Source organism: Onychomys torridus, chromosome 23, assembly GCF_903995425.1.
Source record: "Onychomys torridus chromosome 23, mOncTor1.1, whole genome shotgun sequence".
Classification (NCBI taxonomy): Eukaryota; Metazoa; Chordata; class Mammalia; order Rodentia; family Cricetidae; genus Onychomys; species Onychomys torridus.
The window spans coordinates 38,885,742-38,904,966 of record NC_050465.1 but is presented as its reverse complement, the minus strand read 5'-3'; the positions used below and the strand labels follow the sequence as shown (position 1 = coordinate 38,904,966).

General features: G+C 42.4%; 1 protein-coding gene across 1 annotated transcript in view; it reads left to right on the top strand.

Annotated features, from left to right (window-relative positions):
* Dnah7 (dynein axonemal heavy chain 7) overlaps positions 1 to 19,225 on the top strand; it is a 253,668-nt gene that overhangs the window by 211,320 nt on the left and 23,123 nt on the right. Inside the window, 6 exon segments of the mRNA XM_036172739.1 lie at positions 6,475 to 6,651; positions 8,455 to 8,616; positions 9,516 to 9,716; positions 13,083 to 13,244; positions 15,578 to 15,763; positions 17,264 to 17,401. Coding sequence (XP_036028632.1) covers positions 6,475 to 6,651; positions 8,455 to 8,616; positions 9,516 to 9,716; positions 13,083 to 13,244; positions 15,578 to 15,763; positions 17,264 to 17,401 — 1,026 coding nt within the window.

Here is a 19,225-nt window from a genome sequence, read left to right as displayed (position 1 = left end):
ATCCGATAATAGATTAAACTATCAAATAGATAAAATATTACTATATTCATTTCCTTTTGAAGGTGGGAGTTCATAGGCTGAGGTGTTTTTTTGTGGGTGTCGGGGGATATTTTTTCTTTTGGCTTTATTTATTGTTTGTTTTTAAATCATGGTTAAGCCTCCATATCATGCTCTATCTATACCTTAGCCTTCTGTCTTACAACTTTTTCATATTTATTCAGAATTTTCCATTTTTCTTGGAGAGACAAGTTAGAAAATGATACTTACCAATATTTCAGTTTTCTTCCCTTTTGATGTGCATTTAGAGTGAAGGTAATGGGCACAGACCTGACTTGGCTAGTCGAATGTATTTATGTAGCTGCCACTGTGAGGTTTTCCAAGGTACTTCCTGCCATCAAAACTGTAGACTCCTGTGTTGAGGTTTAGGGGCCACAAGGCTTAACTGCTGCCCACACCTGGAGATTGCCTGGATCACAGGTAACTCCTCCAAGTCAAGAAACAGGCTCCTATGTGCTGAGCCACTGCAGTTTGGAAATCATCTGCAGCTATTTTCCACCTAAGTGGTACAATTAATTGGTCACCAGTATCTATACCACCACACTCAATGTCTGTAATGTAAAAATAATTATTAGCTGCCATTGTATTATCCAGAAACTTCATGCTCATTACACTTAGTGTTTCCAGGTGCTCAAAGTTTTAGTGGTGAGTTGATGATTTTGAAAACTATGTACTGTAGCATATGTTTTTGTCAGCTGCCAGCTCACAAATAATGACATAGAGACTTCTTATTAATTATAAAATCTTGACCATTAGCTTAGGCTTGTCCCACTAGCTCTTATAACTTAAATTAACCTGCTTTTATTAATCTATGTTCTACACCATGGATTGGTTACCTCTACTCTGTACTGTATATCCGACCTCTTCAGTGTCTCCCTGGTATCTCCTGTGCACCTAGATGCTTCTTCCCTCTCAGGTCCTCTCTTTCCCCGGAAGTCACGCCTATTCTCTCCTGTCTGGATAGTGGCCATTCAGCTCTTTATTAAGCTGAATAGAAGGCTCCGTAGGCAGAGACTCACCTTTACAGTATAAATAAATATTCCACAACATTTCCCTCTTTTGTCTAATTAAAAAGGAAAGGTTTTAACTCTAACATAGTAAAACTATATACAATAAGAACAATTATCAAGTAAGGATTATATTCACAATGTCCAGTCCATTTGTATTTGGTAAATTTGGAGAAATTACTCCATTATCTATCCTTATCTTGATGAGTCCAAAATTTTATAGTGAAACCACACTTTATAATAACTTGCATTATCAGCCTAAAAATATCCTTTTAGACTTTAAAACATTTTTAGATAAACAACTTATGCTTTTATGTTTCTCAACCTTATTAACTTTGTATCTCTTATGTAAGTTTTATATATATATAATTTGGTAACAAGGAAAACAATATAACCATCTAGTCTTCAAACTCTGTCAGAGACCCAAGAAGGATAAAATATTACCTGAGTAAACAGGAAGTGCAGAGCTAAAAACTTCCAAAACTATAGAAACAACTGAAACATCTGGCTGCCTGTGGGGACTGCCTGGAGCCGCATGTACCTGGCCAGCTCTGGGAATTTGTTACGGCTGTCTCAGCAGGACTTTGTTCCCAGTACTGACTGCTCAAGTGTTCAGCTCTACCGCAGGGCCTCTTCAAAAGGCTCCTTAGTAGAGACATACCTTTTCAGTGTAAACAAATATTCCACAACAATATATTATATGGTGATAGTTGGTTAGTCTGCCTCTAAATGGGTGGTTTCCTGGAATAGAATGGTATTAGCCTAGCGAGGAGAAGGACAGTGCTAGAGGGGTTTAATATTTAAGCTAGTAATGTATACATTTCACTTCTTCACTCTCTCTAGGTTACAAGATTATATATATACCAAGAAAACTAACAAACAATTCTTTTTCGGGGAGTTGTGGGAGGTGGATCCCCTTTCTATTTTGTCCTCTTGAGACCCTGCCCTAGTTCTGAGTGGTCAGAAGCTGTAGGTGCCAGGTTTTCTAGTGCCATAGTTTGGAAAACTGGAAAGATCCTTGCTAAGTCACCAGTAGGGAAATGGGATGGGCCTATGGTTAGCCTTGAAATTTAATAGTTATAGTGTCAAGCGGGAAAGTACTGGGCTGTGCAGTGTTTGGAGTCCATTTATAAACGGAAGAGCTTCCGGCCGCAGTTCTGTCGTTCCAAACTGTAAACAAAAAGTGAATCCATCAGCTTTCAATAAGCAACTTGTCAAGTGTGAGTTAATAAGCATCTCTGACCTCTGATAACTCCTGTAGGAATTTACACGGAACGAAAAAGCAGGCATAGAAAAAACGCAGGCTTCTCCCTTGCCTTTGAGAAGATGGCTGCCTTAATGAGGCTGTAATATTTGCTACTGACAGATTTCATTTTACAAACCTAATGCTGGGGTGATCAGATTGAAGATGCAGACAGGTCTATCCTTTGCCCTGAGAGTTCTGTCTCCTGTTAGGAAGCGTGCACGTTTTGTGCAGTTACTGTGTGCAAGCTGCAACTGTGGAACTGATCTTCTCTCACCATCACAGAGATAGCCAGGTTCCTCACTGGGCCCCAGTCCTGACACAAAGGAATCACAGCAGCAGCAGCAGCAGCAGCAGCCACGTTTATCTGCAGAGGCACACCAGCACATCCTGCTCTCACAAACCGGGCCACTCCCATCACAAACCCGCTCTTAGGAAACAGTGGCTCTCTGTACTTACCATTTTGTTTGCAAAACTATAATTTTGGGAAGAGGTTAAAACTTAGGGAGGAAAGATGCTGTTGAATAAGTGTTGTGTTGTTGTTGTTATTTTAATCTGATTGGGGGGGGGCATCCATTTGTGAAAAGAATGGTAAAGAGAAAGACAAGGGTTAATATTCTGTCCCGCCCCTGTGTCCTGATGTAAAAGCCTCATTTTTAAGGAAAAACCTTCCCCTTTCTCTTTCTTCCACTCTCCTTCTTTCCTGCCATGAAGTGCACACACCTCCACCGTTCCTCTCCTCTCTTCCCCTCCTCACTGTCCTTTCTGTCTGTCTCTGTATCTCTGTATTATAATAAACTCCTCCCACGTGGACACAGCGCCTGGGTTTTCAATGAATGTCTGCTGCTGTTGCCACCACCACCATGTCTGCATGGCGTGTCTCACCCACCACCCAATGCTGCATCTGTCCAGCATGCCAGCATGTTTCCCTGCATGTATGGGACACCCTCAGGGTCCCCCTAGTGCATAACAAAGAAAAGGCCTAGGATGGAAAATTAGGGTATTTTTTACTATTTCAGCAGTGAGTTTGACATATGTGATCATTCAGAATAGCTGAAGCATGAAGTAATTGTCTAGAAATAAACTCTGTGTATGTGAATTTATTCTTTGACTTTGTTGTTTAGAATTTCTGGCATTAGAATCTCATGCTCATGGAAGTTTAATCTTGAGACTTTGTATTTGCTCATTTAGTAGATACTGAATATGAAGGAGCAGTGTCACCATCTCCCTGGGTCGGTCCTTGTTATAATACTTCGGGTGTTTGTCTTTTGAGACAGTCTCACTATGTGGGTCAGGCTGAGCTCACACTCAGGTCCTGCCTCAGCCTCTGGAATTCTGGGATAGGTGTGTGCCACCATACCTGCTTGTATCAAAGCACTTACAAGCGTGGTTTACTCCTCCATACCTTTGGGTATTTACATGAGTCTAAGAAAGTATTGGCGAGAGATTAAAAAGTTTAATTTGGGCCAGCAAGATGACTCGGTGGGTAAAGGTACCTTAAGCCTGGAGGCCTGTGTGAGAGCCCCAGAACCCACATGCTAGGAGGAGAGAACGCCTGAAAGTTGACCTCTAACCTCCATACCCACCATAGCTCTCTCTCTCTCTCTCTCTCTCTCTCTCTCTCTCTCTCTCTCTCTCTCTCTCTCACACACACACACACACACACACACACACACACACACACACACAAAGTCTAATCTGAACCTGGCTATTTCTCCATTGGTTCTCAGTATTCCTAGCCACACACGTGCAGGAACACCCTTTTGCCAGAGTTTTAAAAAGCACTGTGACATGCGGATGATTTTTTTCCTCACAAGTCTCGGGTCAAATAGACGTTGCCGAGAACATACACCTGGTGTTTGGAGGCGCTTGTAACTGCTTCCAGAGGTTAGTGTCTCTTTTAGATATTGGCACTTGCAAATTGCCCTTGCGGTTTGCTCCAAGGTGAGGCGTGTCTCGCGCATGTGGGATCACTAGGCTGGGCTGGGGTGCTGTGTGCATGTGTCGTCCCGTCCATGTAGAATGGCAGCATGGCCCGACTGTGGGCCCTTCATAACACCTTGCACTGCCCTTTCTCAGAGGTGGCCCGTGTTCCGTCCACAGCTGGCCTGCTCGTCCTGCCACCTACCCTCTATGATCAGTAAGCTCTGAGAGAGGTGCGCACAGTCTTCTGTGTGGCAGCACTGATTAACTTGTGAGAGCAAGATGGAGAAAGAGAGCAAGTATTTGTGACTTCAAAATTGGAGCAGACGTATGTATTTCAGAGCAGGGTGAAAAGTGCATCTGGTAGTTACTGCTTGAGACACAGACTGGAGTTAAGTAATTACATCAGTTATATGTATGATGTTAGCCATATGAGCATCTGTAGCTGTGACTTTCTATCAAAGGAAATGTGAATTGCAAAAACCTCAAGCGTATGTGAAAAAAAAACCCATATTTCTCTGAAGAAGCTATGTTAAAGACAGCTTGGAAGGAACATAATTTCAGTACCACAGCATGTTATTCTTAATTTTGCTTGGTCCTGTATATTCAAAGGAGAAAACCACTTAACAGATCAAGGAGCACACATTCACACACACACACACACACACACACACACACACACACAAACATACACACAAAAGCTCCCAGAGGAGCTGGTGCTGTGTTAGCCAAAGGTGGAATACTTCTCTAGTTCAGTTTCAAGGGCACATCTGCTGCCCTTAGAAAGTCAAAGAGGGGACATTGTCCTTTGACCCCACCCCCATGCGTGACTTTGAGTGAGGGATTGGGCTCCTTTATTGGTGTGTCCTAAATCTGAAGACTGTTGTCATTAATTTAACCCAACCTAAAACTTTACTTAGCTAGAGAAAGATCAGCGAACTTTGTTCTCACCTATTAGAAAGATTTCAAATGAGCTTCTCAAGTGAACCGAGCGAAGGCAGAGGGAGAAGGGTCAGGGAATGAGCACACTAGTGTCCACTGAACCGTTTCTTCTCAGACCTGCGCTGCTTCCGCCGTTGGGCTTTTCTTTATGAAGTTTTGCTGAGCTCCGAGGGAACCATCAAAATTAACAAAGAGCAAGTAAGAACAGAGAATAAGTCAGAGGGAGCATGCAGCCATTTGTTGAGATCGGAACCAGAATGGTGTCACATGACCTGTCTAGGTCACACCTGGGTCACAATTAACTGGTACTACAACCCAGAGATGCGGGGTGTACGTCCTCATTGGAACATTAAGAACGGTACAGATGAATGTGTCCTTATTGATGTTAGCACATGCCTTCTGCAGGGACCCCAGCCCCTAAAGCTCCACGTTCTCAAACAGGCTGCAGAAAGTTCTCCTACCAGAAAATATGCCGACCAAGCTTGTTTCTTGAGTAATAGCTTATGTCTTTTTACGGAGCTCTGCTTCCCCCAAACCTAGACTATATCAACCCTTTTGTACAGATGTGGGAGGTGTATGATGTATGTGATAATTACCGCTTTGGAGTTGTGGAAATACAGACGGTGTTTTAAAACCACAAGGCCTCAACGCTACACAAAGAACTAAAGGCAACAAAGAAGTTCCGAGAGCGGGGGGAAATAGTCTCCCCCAGGGAAGAGTACACCAATTCATTATCCAATACCAAATGGTCAGTCCTGAAATTATAGGTAAAAGTAACATTATACCAACTGAGCAGGTTGTGATTAGGAATACACACACACATTCATATAACAACAATTAATGGAAAAAGATGTCATGGATTTAAAAAAGAGCAGGGTTTATGGGAAGACTTGAAGGGAGAAATGATATAATGTAATTGCAATATAATAAAAAAATTTAAAAAACAGTTTTCTTTTCTTCATGTCTTGGAGACTCATTAAAAGAAATTAAAGTGTCTTTGAATTTGGTGGTTCATATTAGTCAATTAGTGACTATTTAAATCATCTGTAATTATTTTTCTATCCCCAATAATGTTCTGGACCTCCCCCTTTAACAGCTTATCTTTTAGCCAGACTCTGGTTTGTTTGGTTTTGAGGCAGGCTCTTGTGATGAAGCCCCGCCTGGCTTTGAACTTGTAAACTTCCTTCTTCAGACTCCCCAGTGCTGAGATCACAGGCATGTGCCAGCGAACCCAGCAATGGTTTTGTTTTGAAACCGGAAGATTTTTGACTGTACTTTCAAATATCTTCTTGTCCCTTTTAGGTTATTCCCATGTTGCAGGAATTCATAATCAAGAAGTTGGGGCGCGCCTTCATTGAACCGCCCCCCTTCGATCTGTCCAAGGCGTTTGGGGATAGTAACTGCTGTGCACCGCTGATCTTTGTGCTCTCACCTGGAGCGGATCCCATGGCTGCTCTTCTGAAATTCGCTGATGACCAGGTACCTTCCAGCAGATGAAGTCATCTGACCCCATTGCATTCCTTTAAAATAGTAATGTTTGCTGTGACCAAAGTCTGAGAGGATGAGAGAAAGCCGAAAGTTGTCACCTCGCCATAGGAACCTGGACAGAGTCCTGAGAAAATGGCTTCCTGGCAGTACTTCCATTAAAAGTAGCTCCTTAGACAACTTGTGAAACTCAAAGTGGGCTTTCCGCTTGTGGTGGCACTCGCCATTGGGATTTGCTGAAGGAGGAAGAGGCAGGAGGGTCACGAGTTCAGGACCAGCCTGGACTTTTTATTTTTCTCCACACTATTTATGACAGTTCATGAGCTTGGTTGATTCAATCAAGTCCAGACAGTACTCCAGGGTACACCTTCTGTTCTTGCCCCTCTCCCTAATCTCTAAGGGGCCCTCTTTGGCTCTCCAGAGCAACTTTACATTATAACCACTTTGCCAGAACAGTATGTTCAATTATCTACACTTGTACAAGATTTTAAAACATTCAAATTAATTTGTATTAAATGTTCTTATGCCATACTGTCTAGAAGAAAGTAATGAGCATGTGACTGTGTGTTTCTAAGTTGGTTTTCCTCATTTTGGTAAAATCTAAACAACTTTTTGTGGCATTACTCTTGCCGTTTCCAAAACCAACACTTCATGAAGGTCATGACCTAGTAAACTTTGGTAGTAAATGTGATCAATGTTTCCTCTTTGAAATTTTACAGAAGACTTTGAAATAAAAGATGGCATCTCCATTTCATAGCGAGGGATACTAAAACACAGAGGGTAGCTTCTTAAAAGACACATGACTTTAAGATTAAAGTAGTCTCTATTGGGTCACTTTATACTTGAATAACCTGGTTTTTGTATGAGTACTATGACTGCCTGATACTCACTGCTTGTCACAGAAGTGTTGAACTATGGATGCCATGATTAAAGATGGCGATGCTTCAGGTAGCAAAGTAGCACAGCCATCTCAGCTGGACTGCGGAGAATTGCCTTGAGTAAGGCAAAAAGGAAGCTGGCGGCCAGTGGGGGCAGAGTGTGTTGGGAATCAGATAAGAGACGTAGTGGCAGACCTAGAGCGGAAGTAGTGGAGGTAGCTCCGAGTGTCAATCATCCATGAGCCGTATTTCTGCAAATCTACACTGCCCCGGTACCCTGTGTACTCTTCTGCTTCCTCTGCATCTCCGCTGTGTTAGGCAATGCTGTTCTCTGCCATGCTTCTGCTTGGTCGCCAGTTGCTACCTCTACTTGTTTTCCAAAGTGTTTTTCCCCCCACCGAGTTAGTGACTATGATCAATTGGAGAGAGCCCAAGACCCAGTCTTCCGCTGCTCCTGTCACTGGAGGCCTTTTCTCAGAAGTCTGGCGACAACTACCCCCAAAATGAGGAGATCCAGAAGCCACAAATGAGCTAGGGAATCATTCTCATAGAATTTCTTAAGGAAGATGTTGACTGAGAGTCAGTGGTTAATGCTTTGGCTCTCCTAATTGTATCAGTATTGAAAGGAGCTGACAAGCTCACTCAGGGTGGCAGGGCAGGTTAATCTGACAGTTCATATTTTAATTTTACCATTAAATTCATTTAAAAAAGCATATTTCATGTGTTTTAGAGGCTGCTAAGTATAGCTGTGTCCTTTAGTATTCTCCTGTATTAAGTCTTTTTTAATACTTTAATTTTCTATCTCTTATTAGCATGATCATTCCCACACTATTTCATCTAAGTGCTGGTTAGTGTGTTTGGGTCGTGTCTGTTTGAACCAATGTGTGGCACTAAATGACACTGTTGTTCTTGTACACAGGGCTATGGGGGCTCAAAACTTAGCTCTCTGTCCCTTGGCCAAGGCCAAGGGCCCATTGCTATGAAGATGTTAGAAAAAGCTATCAAGGATGGAACATGGGTGGTTCTCCAAAACTGTCACCTTGCCACCTCCTGGATGCCAACTCTTGAGAAAGTTTGTGAGGTAAACTGTGTATAGACATATACTAGAGTGCACCCCCTCCCCGTGCCTACCTTTTCATAAACATTCCACCCAAGCGTTCTCTCCTTTGACTGGCTGCATGCTAACACTGCAGCTGTACCCCAAGAAAGATGGGTTCACGTTGAGAACTCTACCTGGAAGAATCCAGGAAGACAGCCGGGTCATAGCAGACGCCCTTTACAGAGGGGAGGGCCCATTCAGTGTGTCAGAATGTCCTTGGCCTGGAGGAACAGGCACACAAGATGGAAGTAAATTCTATTTTTACAGCAGTGATCAGGCCTGCAATGGTTATTCCAAGGCCTTACCAACACAGTGCTAATGGAAGGTTCTGTGACCTCCAGTGTCCAGACCTGATAAAGTCGATAGTGATAAATACTGTTGCTTCAGGAGACTGCATCAGCTCTTTCCCTTTAAAACACCCTTCTCTCTTAGACAGATGGTTCCAGCTTGATATAATATTGATTTGTCTGAGTAAATCATACACTCCCAAATCTAGCTGCACCAAGAGGAGGGGGTTAGTCTTAATCTAGCCCTGAGCAAAGAATTATTTTTGTAAATATTTCAGAAACATCAGTGCAGGCATGAACATTTTAGGAAGGCCTTAGTCTTTGAGCCAACTCTGAACTACTTAGCACGTCTGTAACTGTATATATAGTCCTGTGACTTAATTTTATCAGGAGACTGACTAAGCTCTGGGCCTTCTCAGTGAAGTGTGGCGATACAGACAGAAATGAATTCTGAGCTTTTGCCTAAATTGCAACAATTCCATCACTGTCTTGTAGCTGTTTCTTCCTCTTATTTCCAGACTGCCCCTTACGTGCACTGAGATGATGAGCCTTGGGACATATTCACACTTTTGTTTCTGATTTATTTTCCTGCAGGAGTTAAGCCCAGAATCAACGCACCCGGACTTCCGGATCTGGCTGACTAGTTACCCATCTCCGAATTTCCCGGTGTCGGTCCTGCAGAACGGAGTGAAAATGACCAACGAGGCACCGAAAGGACTTCGGGGTAACATCATCCGCTCCTACCTCATGGACCCCATCTCCGACCCGGAATTCTTTGGCAGCTGCAAAAAGCCGGTTAGTGATGGCTCCGTCCTCTCACCTCAGCCCTGTAAAGCACTTCGAGTGGCTCCCCGGTGATCAGGGATGTGTGCACAGAATGAAACTCCAAATTACACAGGCCCCCTGCTCTGCAGCACAGTTGGTTTTGATTACTGATTATGGACTGTGCTGAAGTCAATTTTATTAATATTTTATTTTAATTTTACCACCAGCCCCATTTCTGCTCAGCTGAGATATTGCGGGGTATCATTAATAATGTAGGCTTCTGTTGAGAAAGTCAGCTGTAAGCCATTCCCAGCGCAAATCTGCAGGGCTGGAGAACTTGTTCCAGGATATGAACTGAGCCCTTTGCTATCTGGAACCATCTCTCTAAATTAAAACATAAAAACATTTCCTCCATATAACCATAATGAGAGTCAAAATGATTTTCCTTCTCGATTGATGAGACTCATAAGGGTCTTTTCTGGAGCCACCAGGCAGGCAGGGAAAACACCCACTGTTTTCATGATTAGAATTCTATCTGAATGTCTGTGACCTAAAATTGTTTCACAGTGTTTTGCCGTAATTAAAAATGGAAGGGCTCTTTTATATGAGGCACTATGAACCCTGGTAAGTTTTGGCATTCAAAAGCTTACTGTCTTGATGTCTGAACATTATGTCAGTGCACATCAAGAGAAAGCTCTAAAACTAAAGTGCTTTCATTAAGCAAAAGTCTGGACACACACACACAAAGAAAAGAGGGAGAGAGAGAGAGAGAGAGAGAGAGAGAGAGAGAGAAAGAGAGAGAAAGAGGAGAGATTGGGAGATTGAGATTGATTCACACATACAGTTAGAACGGAGTCAACCTTGGCCTGAGCCTCCGAGACCTGAGTATGGCTGGCTTTGCTTTGATGAGACTTAGTGAGAGCCGGGGACTCCCACACAGGTGTAGGGCATCTCTCCATATGATAGGCTGGGCAGAGCTGCTTTGGAAAGAGTCGCTTAACCTTCCCTTCCTTCCAGATTAAAGGCTCTCTCATGGAGTAGTCACATTTTAGAGGTAGAGGCATTTATGAAGCACAGCTCTAACCCAAGATAAAATCTCATATCAACACTTTACAACTTTTTTTTTTTTTTTTTTTTTTTGAGACAGGGTTTCTCTGTGTAGCTTTGCGCCTTTCCTGGATCTTGCTTGGTAGACCAGGCTGGCCTCGAACTCAGAGATCTGCCTGGCTCTGCCTCCCAAGTGCTGGGATTAAAGGTGTGCGCCACCACCGCCCAACTTAACACTTTACAACTTTATATTTTAACTTTTTATTTGAAAATGCTTTATATTTATAGGGAAATTGAAAATATAAAATAGTATAAAGAGCAACCTGTGTCCTCCATATTTACCTACTGTTAATTTTTTTACACCATTTAGTTTGTCATTTTATATTTCCCCTCCAAATACATTTAATATCTATGCCATGTGTCTATATTTTCAAGTACCAAGAACTTATCTAATATCCACTATGGTCCCTAATAATACCATTCACCACTCAAAATAAGCAGGGCTCTTCAGAAAAATGGCTGGCTCTGTGACAGGATCAAGATAGGTACAAGATGATTCTGGAACATCCTATACTAAAAAACAAGAGCTGTTATCACATAAATCCTAAAGCTGAGACCTGAAAGCCCATGTTTGACTCCCCAGGAATCAAGTTGGGAGGAGAAAAGAGGACTCGTCCTTAGTATAGTAGAATAATAGTGAGCATTGACCATGGGTCCCACTCCTTTACACAGAATCCAAAGATGAGTGTTTTCTTAGTTAGGTGTGGCGATGCACACCTTTAATCCCAGCACTCGGGAGGCAGAGGCAGGTGGATCTCTGTGAGTTTGAGGCCAGCCTGGTCTACATAGTGAGTTCCAGGACATCCAGGGCTATATAGAGAGACCCTACCTGGAAAAAAACAAAACAAAACAGAAAGAAAATATATAGACAAACAAATATATGCATATGTCATACACACCCTTTAGAAGTGAGGAATACATACCAGTACTTTGAATGTATCTCCTGACTCCACATTTGTTTGGTTCTTGTTTTACATTGAGACATCTGGCTTCTAACAATTACCCATTAATTAACTTGATTAATGACCCAATATATTTAAAATAATTCAGAGTTATACTAGCATGTTTATTCTGTTTCTTTAGTTTGTCAAATATGTTCCTTTCATTCTCCCGCATCTCCTTTGCTTGATTTTATATTTTTCTCCTTGTTTCTCATTCTTTTTTTCAAGTTTATTCTGTGAAGGAAACTGATTATGCTGTGGGATAAAACTTACACTTCCCTGTGATTTTTCTGGGTTTTGTTAAATCATAAAATATCCTTATAGTTACTTTCAGTTGCAAGGAGAGCCTGATTCAGAAATTGGGAGATACAGTACAGTATGTTGATGATGACTCCATTGTTATTAAAAATGTGGGCTTTGGAGTCTCCAAGCTCTAATCCAGTGTCTGTGGTTGGCAGGTTGCATATTGTCAGGGGAAGAAGATAGAGTTGGCATCCTCTTTTTCATAACCCGTGACACAGCTGGCAGCTGGTGACACCATTTACTTCAGAGTGGTTTTGAGGCAGGAAGGGGCAGATGTTCCTGATCTCAGCGGGGAACTTTTTGGTCTGGGCATGGGTTTAAGGCAACATACTCCCTCCTTCCCTGCCTGCCCCTGTGTGGCCTTTTCTGTTTCTGGCTCTCCAGTGTGCCCTTCAGACAAGCTCTTACTGTGAGGTTTCCTCACCACATGATACAAGTTTTCTTCACCAGAATCCCTTGCTCCCTGGGATTTCCACCCTGATGGCCCATTGATTCTTGGCTAGCGAGGATGACTGCCTCCCATGCCCTTTCGCCAGGGAGAAAGGGTACAAGCAGATTCCCAGCATAGCAGCTACTTTGTCTGAAGAAACTCCACAGCCCTATCTCAAGCCCTGTTGATAACTCTCAGTGTTCTTGAAGGTTTTAGAGCTGTCTATTTTCTTCAGGTTATCTACTTTGAACTTTCTCAACAGTGGCCTGGGAGTATGCAAAGAGTTCATAATTCTTGTGTTGTATTGTTTCAGCGGGAGATCCCCTCACCTCCCCCCAAAAAAATCCTATAAAATTCAATTTAGATGGACTTGTCCTGTTTCCTAGAAATCTAGTGTACATAGCTGTGTGTGCTGGTTGGACTTAAGTATGAATGGGCAGATTTTTGCTTGAAGTGCCTATAGAAATGTACTTGTGTTTTGCTTATTTAGAGGATGAAAATAATCTTGTAGTATTTATAAGCAAAGGAATTTAATTATATGAGTTTAGAAATATAGCAAGTCTAATGCAATGTTCACAGAAAAATAAAGTCATGGGACAATTCCTCTCATTCCAGGAAGAATTCAAGAAATTGCTTTATGGTCTCTGTTTCTTTCATGCTTTGGTACAAGAGAGACGAAAATTTGGACCCCTGGGGTGGAATATTCCTTACGAATTCAATGAGACAGATCTAAGGATCAGTGTGCAGCAACTCCACATGTTCCTGAACCAGTATGAGGTACAATAAACATCACGGCAAGGACATCACCTTTCCACTCTTTGTCATGTTGTAACTGTTGGTGCTGGGAGCAGGGACTTCTGATTAATTCTGCTCTTATAAAATAAACTGCGAGGTGGTTCCCAACAGCCTATTAAACAGTACTTTATTATAGCAGGAAATTATAGCGGCTTTAGGGGGTAGTTAGGATGCCAGTCTGTCTACAAAGAGCCTGGGTTTTTATCATATTTTGACACATAGCCACCTGTAGGAGATATAAAAAGTAATGGTGTTGTATTTATTAAGAAAAGACTATAATGCACCAGGCTTAGGAACGGGGCGGGGTAAGGGGATGGTCAGGTGTTTTCTTTTCTGGAGCATGAATTCTTGTGTGTGTGTGTGTGTGTGTGTGTGTGTGTGTGTGTGTATGTGTGTGTGTGAAATGAAATTTTTATTTTTGAATTTGAACTCTTTGTCCAGAAATAAACTACTTAAAACCACTTAAAGAGAAGAATAGATTCTGGGAGGAAGCCTGAGAGCCTACCTAATGTGACACCAGGCTGTCACCCTTCTCTTTCTGATTCTCTCTGGGCTTTGTTATCAATATCTCAATATGTGCCCCTGGCTGGCCTAGAAACCATAGCAATTCTCCTCTTCGAGGCCAGCCTGGGCTACAGAGTGAGTTCTAGGAAAGGCGCAAAGCTACACAGAGAAACCCTGTCTCGAAAAACAAAAACAAACAAACAAAAAATTAAAATAAAAAAAAAATAATAAAGCAAAACAAATTTAGTTGGATATCTTTAATTAAATCTATCAATAGAATATAAAAAAACCAAAACTTTCAAACTTTTAATTTAGGCTTGTAAATGGGGAGGGTTGAGTTCTATTTTCATAAAAGCAAACAAGAAACTAAGTGAATAAAGATGGAGGGCTCACATGACAAAAACATTCAAATGAATCATGAAGTCAATGAATTATTTTATTAGAGTAACACCTACAAGAAGAGAGGAGCTAATAAAGTACCAGAGGAGAATATATTTGAGCTACAATAATTATACAAAACCAGTGAGGAACATTTGTATATCCGGATAATATAGTCTACCTTAAAATATAGCCTATAGTGAGAAGTTAATTAAAATACGTAAGTATGCAAGTTCGGTTTGGTACTTAAAAAAAAAATTAAATCATACCAACCTGCTAAAGAGAATTTAAAACATTCATGATCCTATCAGTAGATACAGAAAACTGCATTTGACAAAATCCCACAACCATGATAAAAATATTCTCAGTAAACTAGGTATAGAGAGGAACTTGGCAAACACGAAAAGGAATATTGTCTTAGTTACTGTTCTGTCGCTGTGAAGAGACATCATGCTCATGGCAACTCTTACATATGAAAGCATTCAATTACAGGTGGCTTACAGTTTCAGAGATTGGAGCAGTAGCTGAGAGCTACATCCTCATCTGCAAGCCAAGAGGCAGAGAGAGAGACTGGACTTGGCATGGGCTTTTGAAACCTCAGAGCCCTCCCCCAGTGACACACCTCCTCCAACAAGGCCACACCTCCCAGTCCTTCTAATCCTATCAACAGTTCCACTCCCCGGTGACCAAGCATTTAAGTATATGGGCCTACAGAGGCCATTCCCACTCAAACCACCACCAATATCTACAGAAACTAACAGCTGACGTCATGCTTAAAAGGTGTCCAATAAGACAGGTATGATGCACACATGCAGGAAGACAGCTTTGTGACGTTGGAAGCATGATGAAGTCATGCGGTCACAGGCAGGGAACACCTGGAGTTACCAAACGCCAGAGAGCCTGGAGCAGCGAACATGCTCCCCCCATGGCCTTGATGCTACGCTTCTACCCTTTCCTTCCATGTTAGTCACCAAATGGGAGCCACAGAAAGAGAGGCGGGAGACCAGGCAGGAGATGCTGAGAACTGAACTCCAACAGGGAGCATGCCAAACAGACAATACCCATGGAAGAAAAAGATTGACATGACCTAGATACTGAACAGCAAAGAGAGAAGGAAAACTCTTGACTTGTGTTAGAACAAACGTTAATACGTAGATGCAACAACTAAGACCCTCACTAGGATTTTAAAAATACTACTAATTCGAATTATATTGTTGGACAGTCACAACAGAGTACAGAAGTTTTAGTCTCAGCACCAGCTGAATGGAAATGAACTCAAGCAAAGGGGAGGATCCTGGGGAAAGTATAGGAAAGGAGATTATGTTCTTGCGAGCTTTTAGGAAGATGTTTAGCTTGATGGTGGTAGCCAAACACGGTCCCCGTCCCACACCGTGTGTTCCTAACTGGCTGGTGACTGCAACTTTCTCCCTTAGGAACTTCCCTATGATGCTCTCCGGTACATGACTGGGGAATGCAATTATGGAGGCCGGGTGACAGATGATTGGGACCGTCGCACATTGCGTAGCATTCTGAACAAATTCTTCTGCACGGAATTAGTTCAAAATGCAGATTACAAATTTGACTCCAGTGGCATCTATTACGTCCCTCCTTCTGGTGATGTAAGTATGCCCCCTTTAAGAAAACCAACACCTGGGGGCCGGCGCCTTAGCTTTCACTGGTGATTTCCCACCAGACTTTCTAATTTGGTGGGTCATCCTGGTCTTGATTTTCTAAGTTGGGTAGGAACAGCTCACACACAACGTGCAAAGTGAGTTAGGAGTCTCCTGTTTACTGTGATGTGGGATAGTTTCCCTAGTGACCTGAAACTCTGTCATCATGGGCTGGGTGTTTGGGTAAAAAGACTTGGTCACAATTAAAATGAATGTACACATGATGGGGGGGGTCATAAAATATTAGCAGTAATCATTAACATTGACGTCACAGTTATTTTTAGTTAGTGCTGTTATGATCTCAGTGCAGCATCAAATAACATTGTGTCTTTCTTTTAGACCTTCACAAACAAGGAAGCAGATTCATTAAGTTTGACTAAGTTTGATTAGCCCATCAGAAGCTGCCAGAGCAGAGGGCAGAGAACCACCTGTGGCCCAAGGCCACAGCTCTCTTCCGCTCTACCAGCCCCATGGACTGCCTTCAGAATAATAACAGTTTCTTTCAAAGGCTTTCTAGCGTACTCCATTCACTGCTCATCTAAGGTCAGATAACACACACTGAGGATGGACCCATGGCCACATGCATGAGTCATGCAACATCCCCTGATAACTCCAGCCCATCATCTACTAGGCTGATGCTGGGGATAACGAGACCCATAATGATGAGTTGTCAGGTGTTAATAAGGGAAATGTATGTGACAGGACCTGCACCATAAAATTCCTAGTAATGAGACCTCCGTGGCCATCCATTCCTGGATGTTTCTGTATGATTACATGAGCATTGGTGAAGCATGACCTTTTCATTATAAGATTTTTTTAAAAACATTTATTCATTTTTATGAGTGTTCTGCCTATACGTAAGTGTTCCATGGGTGTGCCATGCCTTAAGAGGCTGGAAGAGGCTATGAGATTCCCCTGGAACTGGAGTTGTAGGTAGTTGTGAGCTACTGCTGTGGGTGCTGGGAACTGAACCCTGGTCCTCTGCAAGAGCAGCAGGTGCTCTCAAATGTTGAACCATCTTTCCAGCCTCAAAAAAAGACAAATTTTGATACATGTTCATATAAATATGAAATATGTGCACATATGAATAAAAAGATGTGTAATGTGAATGATGGGTATCTTGGGATAGCAACACTTAGATAAACTTTATTCCTAATTCTAGGTGTATTTTCCATGATGAGAGTCAACTGGAATAAGTCAGAAAAGATTATTTCAATTATGAGAAATAACAATAAACTTCAGTTGAATGGCATTTTACCTTTATCTCTCAAAATTTGCCCACCTTGTTGTTAGCCCTCGGCCTGGCTGAAAGGAAGGGAAAAGCATTGAGCCTGCAGTCTCTCAAGCTCATTTTCTGCGGCTAGAGGACTGAAAAGCATTGTCTCTGAGCCAAGTGCTACCTCACAACTGATGTCTAACCTCCCCACTTCTCGCCATTCATCTCTGCAGCACAAAAGCTACATCGAGTACACGAAGACCCTGCCACTGACCCCAGCACCAGAAATCTTTGGGATGAACGCCAATGCCGACATCACTAAGGACCAGTCAGAGACCCAGCTGCTGTTCGATAACATTCTCCTCACCCAGGTGTGTGTCATGGGGCATCCTGAGCTGGAGCCAGAGCAGCTCTGTCTGTGCCCCCACTCCCCAATCCAGCAGAGGCTCCTGCACAGAACTCTGCCAAAGTGAAGGAGCTCTCAAAGCAAAAGAAAAAAGAAACAACCCACATAATCCCTTAATTATGGATGTCGGCATCGAGAATGTGGGCATCCGGCATTTTCTTTTCACCAGTCTTGTTTGGGGACAAAAGCATCTCTCTTTGTCTCCTGCTTCTAGGAGTTCCAGTTTGTTTTGCATTTATGCCTAAGGCTCGCCCCAAATACAGCATATGTTAAATCCCTTTCATTTCTTTTAGGTGGGAACCATCATTTTAAATGTACCTGGGAAGCAGTTTGGGGCCAGGATCTGCGTACAATTTTACCTGTTTTATTTTCTAGTCTCCTACTGATTTAACAGTTGTTTATTTTATGATTTATCTTTATTTAATATTCCAGGGCATTTCACTTAGTTTGCATAAAAACTTACTTTTACACTACTTTATTAGATAACATAATGCTTAAGTACATGATAGCGACATTACAAAATGAATTTAAACAGTTGACTGGCGGAAGGCACGCAGCCCTGTTGGTGGAAAAATGTGCCTAGTGTGGGTAGAAAGGTAAAATCAGTCAGTACATTAAACAGTTGTTAATCCTGACAGTGAGAAACATTTTCTCTCTTTAGAGGTGAGCCACACCTTCTTGTTTGTAATATTTTGTGTGGCGTTTACCCACCAACCCCATAGCTCCCCAGAGTTTTCTTGAGTGTGAGCAGCAGGAAATATTAGATAGAAGGATTTATAGTGTGAAGATAAACAGAAAATAAAGGATAGGCTCGAGAGGGCCTGGAACCTTTTCCAATGGGCCCCGACTGTCTCTGCCCCAGGGTATTTATAGAGATGCTAAGGGATGGAGCAGAAGACCTCCTCGCCAGCACAGCCAAGTGCAGACCATCTCAGACACCTGCACTCAGGCCCATGGCCCTAATCATCCCCTATGTGGACCTGCTGGGTAAAGCCACGAGGAGCCCGAAAAGGGGCTCCCACAATTTTTAAAAGCAAATTAATCTAGATGCCAAGAGTTCCCATGTCAATTAAATAAAATTTCAATAAACTAAGAATGCACAACTGTTTAGTCAGGCAGATTTTGCAGGACTGAATTCAGGTGTTTTATGACCTCTCAGAGTGAAATGGTGATGGTTCATGTTCCTGTGGTGCTGGCCCCTACTCTGAGAGCTTTGTATCTAACATGTAGTATATAGATAGGGCAATCCAAGGAATGAGGGGCCATTGATGATTCTGTCTTATAGTTAGGAAACTGAGGCACAAATGGACTAAGTAGTTTGACTAAAGTTGGGTAGTCCAGTCTCAGGACCAGATTCAAAGCCAAGCAGTCTGGCCCTCACTGGTCTTGAACTCTCCTTCGGAGTCTGTGGGTAGGTCAGACCTAAGATGCCGAAAAGGCCGAGCACCAGGAGGATGTGGGGTGTGTTATCATGAATGGACAGGTCCATGGAGCCTGTACCTCTAGTTTCTGCTAGTTACCATTTTCTAATAAGGCAATAAGGACAAAGGCTGTTTTTAGAGCTCATTCCACATGCTGACGGCATGAAAACCTGTCATTAGCAGAGCACATACAAAAGTATGTGAACACACATGAGTAAGTCGGTCATGAGGAACATTGACTACTTGTCATATATGATAGCCTGGTGGCAGGATTATTTCAGTGGTTTTATTTAAACTCCCTGGTGTGTGTCACATTGCAGAACCCATAAAACTGTGCTCATTCCGACAGAAAGTGACTCAGAATCAAA